The sequence below is a fragment of the Sinocyclocheilus grahami genome, unplaced genomic scaffold (genome assembly GCF_001515645.1).
Source record: "Sinocyclocheilus grahami isolate Dianchi unplaced genomic scaffold, SAMN03320097.WGS_v1.1 scaffold63.1, whole genome shotgun sequence".
Taxonomy (NCBI): domain Eukaryota; kingdom Metazoa; phylum Chordata; class Actinopteri; order Cypriniformes; family Cyprinidae; genus Sinocyclocheilus; species Sinocyclocheilus grahami.
The window spans coordinates 899751-907046 of record NW_015505242.1 but is presented as its reverse complement, the minus strand read 5'-3'; the positions used below and the strand labels follow the sequence as shown (position 1 = coordinate 907046).

The 7296-nt window shown below is 36.3% G+C and overlaps 1 protein-coding gene across 1 annotated transcript in view; it reads right to left on the bottom strand.

Annotated features, from left to right (window-relative positions):
- Nucleotides 1–7296, bottom strand: part of LOC107584827 (unconventional myosin-X-like) — a 64987-nt gene that overhangs the window by 18827 nt on the left and 38864 nt on the right. Inside the window, exons 4-5 of the mRNA XM_016271593.1 lie at nt 531–718; nt 13–143 (exon numbers count right to left, since the gene is read on the bottom strand). Of these exons, the coding sequence (XP_016127079.1) occupies nt 13–143; nt 531–718 (319 nt within the window). The remainder of the gene's footprint in view (nt 1–12; nt 144–530; nt 719–7296) is intronic.

The following is a 7296-nucleotide window of genomic DNA, read 5'->3' as shown; positions in this document are numbered from 1 at the left end:
TGTTTTACCTGCTCTGTACGATGGCTTGCTCCACGCATGTAATCTTCTCCGTAGGCGGCGTCCCGGCAGAGTTTTGGCTCATGACAGACAGGAACTGTAGCAGTAGTTTGGTGCTCTCTGTTTTCCCAGCTCCACTTTCACCACTGGTAAACACACATGCACACATTCATTTGTGACCTTCACTGACATTTGTGTTACCCTGATTGAATTTGCAATGCTGTGAAATCTGATAGCAGTTTGTGGGTCTAAGCCACAACTACTCAAACTCAGCCTTTAGGTTTAACACAAATGAGATTAGTAAATTAAGATAATAAAGGATCCCCATCAGTCAGTGAGTAAAGCCAAAAGCGAAAGATAAATTCTTTGTATGGTCATACTCATTCCAGTCAATGAATGAATCAAGACTTTTAGCACTTTATGAGCACATTTTACTGAAAATCTCCTATTTACTATTTTCATGTTCGGCAAGTTTTATTTAGATTTTATTTAGTTATTTAGATCAAATAAAGTGGTTGGAGGTCTTATATTACCTTATTAGCACACATTGGCTATCATGTCTCTTCCATAAGCAGCGGTAGCACTCATTGGCAATAGCAAAGATATGTGGCGGCAGCTCGCCCAAATGATGCTGGCTGTACAGCTCCACTGCGGAGAGATCATACAGTCCTTTGATCTGCTTATAAGGATTCACGGCCGCCAGGATAGAACCTATGTTAGTCTGAGAGACAGAGAAAAAATGGCAGTAAATCAAGGAGCATTGAGTATAATAAAGCCACCAAACAGTAAAACAATAAAACCAGCTGAAACCATAACTGAAACAAATGCACACACATTTGTGATCAGTGCATATTTTAATTTATAGCCACAGATAAAGAGACATTTCAAGGGAACTTTAATAATCAGTATGTGATTGGTCTTATTTCACAACTGGTTGCGTCAGTGGGTCGTGAGAGGATTGTGGATGATGTGTGTCCTTGTCTATGAGCACTGTGACAACATAAATCCATCTCATTTAATATTGACTGAATGGTCTTATTAATGTTTTTATGTGTGGGTGTGTGATTGTAATTTTCATATACTGTGGCTAACAACACCCATGCTGACTGGCAGTAATATGATTTACTGATCTTAGCTACAGCAGTGATGAGATTAAATTGAGACATTACTGGATTCCTGGAAAGGCACCAAACACATCTAGACCCAACATTATGGACACTACACAAATAAAAAAAAAATTAAAAAAAATCATATCATATCAAATCAGTATATTATCTGTGGATCTGAAATTGTGTCAATGTTATCCTTACAAAAAATATTTTTTTGCTCCTGCCCCAAGAGGGCGCTTGAGAGAAGAGTCATCATTCTCATTCAGGTTGACAATGTCCTGGTGTCTCAGATAAATCAGATAACTGCTGCTATGAGGCATCAACCTCAGATGCTAGCAATGCAATGCATTCTGGGAAAGGTGAATTACAGTATCCATTTACCAAGATGGGATAAGAGAGACTCGTCACATTCACTCCACTGGGCACAACATGACACAAATCTGCAGTCTAAAACAAGATCAACAATACAGCTGCAAAAAGAAGCCCCAGATGCTGTTTTATTTTTTGTTTAAATGACAGGGGAAATTATATAGCTTATTTTCAGGCACTGATGGTGAAATGTTATTTAGCTCTTCTAATAAAAAGCATTACACTGACCTTCGCTAATCGTAGAAACATCCATCCATAATTTCCTGTATAGCATATGAGAACTAGACTGATTCATTATACCGTGTCTCATAAAGCTTGCCATTTCATTACCAGCACAAATATACCAAGATAACAACCATATTATCTCACTTGTTCGAGCAGATTATTGGACTATACTCTGAAATAGGTTTAGATTTCATGACATGTTTTGGGTGTAGATGACTGTCGGGTGTTTTTCTTCACAACTGTTGCTACCAATTACCTCTGACACAGGGACTGAGGCTTTATAAATAGTCCCAGTGCCTGTAAAAACGCCACTTATTCATGGTAAAATACTTAAACAATACCAAACAATTTGATAAATTGTAGTAGTCTGGGCAATATGCAATATAAAAATTTAACTTTATTAGTAAAGAATTCAACTGATGTGTGGTTAGTTGCGGTTACTGGTAGGTTTTTTATTTTATAATGACTTTTTTTATTTTTGAAGATGGCTCATCTAATCATAATTTAGTGCCAAAACTATACATTTCATAATGTGTGAAAAACAATATTTAATTTTGTATGATACATGATATTGTATTGGCTACTGAATCACAGGCACTAGGGCTGTATGCAATAAGAGATTCAAATATGGCCGTGTCAGAATGCAGGCCAAATTAAGAGACATAAATAAAATTTAATAAATACATTTTTCAAATTTTATGTTCTACAGAAGAAAGAAAGTTAATACAGATTTGGAACGACATGAGGGTGAGTAAACGATGACAGCATTTTCATTTTGGGGTGGACTATCCCTATAAAATCTCTAATTCCAGCTAGCACTGAATACTAAATAAAATAATTATATAACATAGCACTTTATCACTAGGTCTGGGTTAGTTAAGACCTGCCTGATGGAAGATTAAAAAGAATCTGAAGCTGTGCAATCATGCTGAAAACCTCCAGTATACTTGTCTCTGTCCCAGTCAATCCTTACAAAGAATGATTTACTGGCTTTATGGTCTCTTTCTATAGATTTTGCAAAGGTCAAGCTGAAATGTTTGGATCATGCAGACAGTGAGTCATACCAGTCCCTCCAGGCTACAACTCTAAACAAGCAGTCTGGGATGTATGGCTCTGTTTAGACCAATGAGGTTCCAGCCTGCACTCACCACCTGATCACGTGACCCTTCTCTTTGTCAACATCATCGGTTAGACCCTATAGTGGCACACATTTATTTAAACATGTCCAGAGGGCATATTCTTTGATTTCTCTCTGTCTCACACACACACGGATGCTGTTACAGTGTGTGAAATATACAGTACATACTGTATGAATGATAAAAGTGAGTTGAATTGCCCATATAAGAGCATTATTGCAAGTTTAATTTAAAAACAGATGGTTAATAGTCGGATTCTGGATTTTGCAATTCACTTGTACAATAAAACCCAGTGCTAAATTCTACTCCCTAATTATAAAAAGTATGTCTATTGAGCACTAGCAGAGCACAGTTTTAATCTTCTGTTGCTATTTAGGCTGATAAACTCACTTTAAACAATGGAAATAAAAGCAGACGCTGAAACATTTACACATTTGGGCTATCATTTACACAACATATTTTCATATCAGTTTTGTCTGAAAACCCAGTTTGGGATGTATTATGTTTCGGATGTTTTTCTTAAAGAAGGAAAATTCCTTAATCAAACAGGGTTTCCTTTCAGTCTCAAGCCGAGATGTTTTGAGTTAATATCACTCTGCTAAACTAAGGAAGGAAACTCCGGTTCCTCTCTCAGCCAGTCAGATTGCTGTCCACCCTCAAACTCAGTATACAAAACAACACAGGATTAATTACACAGGAAATAGGAGTGAACCCTTACGCATTAACTGCCATCCTGACCTACTTTTTCACAAAGTACTGGCAGAAAATTTGGAAATGGAGAAAATTTGGAAATCTCAATTTATATATATTACGGATATTGACATTAATGATTGTACCACTTGATGTAGAATGCCTAGATGCTTATTTGTTCATTTTTCATTACTTATATTGGTCAGTACAGTATTCATGGGCTTCAGGCACGTGACTTTTTTTTTGTGGCCGCCATCTTTAGGACCTTTGCGTAGCCTCTTTCTGGTGATCGTAAGCCAAAATAGCACACTTCACCACCAATGAAAAACAATGGTATTTAATGAAAACAGATACTTTAGGATTAAATCCTTATTTACTGTCAAACGCGAACTGCTGACTCCACTAAAATCTAGTAAAAACATGTCAAATTTGACGTTTGCTGATATTTACAGCTACCTCATCCACAATCCCTCTCCATACACCGGTGACCCAGATAGCAAAATACACTCGGGCCAGTTTCAGTTAAATTCTCATCTGCCGGAGACTTACCCTCGGCTCGGCCCGGCTCCATCTGCCGCACTCGGCCTGGATGCCTGTGTACTCGCTGCCTGATTCCGGGCCGAATCAATCTGGCCATGCGACATCCGTTAACTTGCTGACACTGCAGCATCCAAGCTGGAATCGGCCCATCGCTAATGTACACAGCGCGTGAAACGTGGCCCAGTTTCATTTCTATATCTAATGTACTGTTCATTAATATTTCATTAAAAATGTAATCCATAGCCGAATCGCTTACTTTCATTTCAATTATATAGATTATAATGCATAAATAACATGACTTAACAAATCTGTAAACATCTCATTATTATGAATGCAATTTTAAAGTCCATTAAATAACTCGCTTGATCAAGCTGGCATGAGGAAAATTTATTTACACAACAATTTATTTACAAAACCAAACAATTACAGCAAAAAAACAGCAGTTATACAATAAGTGTAGATAAAATATTTAACACATTTTGCAAAATTATTCATGCATTTACTTATGCTTGGGTTGTGCAATTTAACAAGTAAAGGTTAAAACATTAAAACTTAAAAATTGTTTTGAACAGCACATTGGTAAATGGCAAAGTTTTGGAATTAAATACATTTTGTACTTGGCAAAATAATTAAAATCATTACCTAACTATTACTATGGATAATTTTTGAGTGAATCAGTGGCTACTGTTCCTTGGTTGTTGCTCACTTTCCAAATCTTTTATCAGGAGTTGTGGTCATTGTGTAACATCTTTCCACATCTTAATCTTTGCTTGGGAGCTTTCATTTCTGCACCTGTAAAGAGCAAATAACATAAAAGTATCTATTACTAAAGGTCTATCTTAATGCACCAAACTGAATGAAATTAAATATATATATTGTAATTGTAGTAATTTACATGTTGTTTGACAAACTATCTACAATGATAGCCCATTAAAGTAGCTGTGCCCCGCAAGATTAATATTTAAGTTGTGTATCATCCTTTGTGGCATGTTAAGAGAAACAATCAGTTATTCCTGTGTTTCTCTACATGCTGAGTGAAGAAGCAACTAAAGTAGCAACAGAAGTGATAAACTGTGATTCTGTGTTGTAGTCAGTTACATGTGTTTTAGCAGAGGTGAGCACCTGTACAAGTCTGCTTACATTTAGCAACTGTAAAAGCAGGACAGAGCTATTGCAGATAGTCTCAGACATACTGATTGCAGTGCATTCACATCATAAAAATCACTGAAACTAGCTTATGTATTTAGTTAACTGAGGTTATTTGAAAACAACAATCTTCTATAGCATTATAATACTAATGGTACAAACAAATCCTCTTCACTCTAACTTCCTTGAAGTAATATGAAATAAAATCAGGTTTTGCTTATTAGGATTACATTCATAAAAATAAGAATGTGGAAACTAAAAATACAAACCTTTCTCCTCATATATGCTGGACCGTCATCCTCCTCCTCTTCTTTATCATCTGTTTGTTTGTGGATCGGAGTGTTACTCATCAAAGTTTAGTGCAGTGTAAACACTCTAGATTCACATTACTGTCCTTAGATCAAAGATCAAAAACATCTCATTCATGTATTAGCTTTAGGTGGTAAGCACAACGAAAGTTTTCGGCCAAACTCGACTCAAACTAACAGTGCCCACATTAGAACCACAGCTCAATGTGTTGGAGCATGTGTGCGAAACACAAGGCTACAGCTCTGACTAATCCATTTTTTTAATCATCCATTGTCTGTAGACCGGTCGTATTGCAATACAATGAAATTATGAAATGCATATAATATACATGAGATGCATGTAAGAGATGTATAGCATTCAATGTTATTATAGTTTTGCATTTTCACATATTTTTTTTATTTCAATAATAATTTCAAATATATTTAACATAACATAGTTTTGTTTTAGTTAGTTTCAGAAATGATTTTTTTTTTTAACTCAAGCCCGCCCGCCGCGCCGTTCTCTAGCCCGCCCGTCGTGTGTGACGCTGTGTGTTTCGTTGTGAAAGCGAAACTACTTTGTTTGGTCTTCCAAAAGAGGACACAACTAGAAATCAGTGGTTAAGTTGTATTTACAACACTGTTCCAGAACAGTTCAACCCAAATATTCAGATGTGTGCAGCACATTTTATGGAGGACTGTTTCCTAATCCTGGTAGAGTAGACTACAATGCCAGCTGTTCTGACTCACAGCCTGTAAGTACATTTTTTATATTTCAGTTTTAGCTTTAGTAATAGTTAAGGAATCAGTTGAGGAATCAAAAGAACATTGTTTAGATTTGCATCTCAAATAATCTTGTCAAGGCTAGACATGATGACTCTGTGATTTATTTGTGCAACAAATCTGTGGTGAAATCAAAAGTTTAGTTGCTCTAGTGACTCATTGGTTGGAAGAGGTCCTGAGTTATTTTATTTATATTAAGTTTAAATTAGTTTGATAAACTTGACCTCTGTTGTATAACACTGTTCAAATTCAAAAGGATCATTCACTTTTGGCTTCTAGTGAGGAGACTTGATGAGTAGACTAGGGATGCTCATATTGACAGTTTAACCGTTTACTGACAGTAAGAATTTTAACCTATTAATACTATCAGTTAAACGGTTTAAAAAGTGTTTTTTCCCAAATATTTTTTTTAAGTTTGCTGCATTGTTAAAGGGGTCATATGATGCTATTTTAAAGATCATTATTTTGTGTATTTGGTGTAACAGATTATGTTGACATGCTTTAATGTTCAAAAAACACATTATTTTTCAAATACTTTCAATTATTTTTCAAATACATTATTATAGGCCTCTCTCAAACACGTCGTTTTCAACAAAGCCCCCTCCTTTGACAAGTGCAGTCTGCTCTGATTGGCCAGCTGACCCAGTGCATTGTGATTGGCCGAACACCACAAGCATGCGTCGGAAATATAACGCCCCTTACCATAATCATTTCCACTTTCAAAGTAAATATCAAGACAGTTAATAATGTTGTTAGTTTTACCATCAGTTCAAGCTCAAAAGGGCAACAGAGTCAGTGATGATGACACAGTGATGATGCAGTACACAGGTCGCGGTTACATAGCTGACATGCTATGATTTCTGACAGGCAGTTCACTCTCCTGTGATGTGACCCTGTTCCCCTCACACACACACACGACGCGTTACTCTGCGCTGCGCAAAACTCCGCATTTGAACAGTCAATAGCAAATACTTAAACTAATAACAAAACATACTTACAGTCGCTGATTCAGAA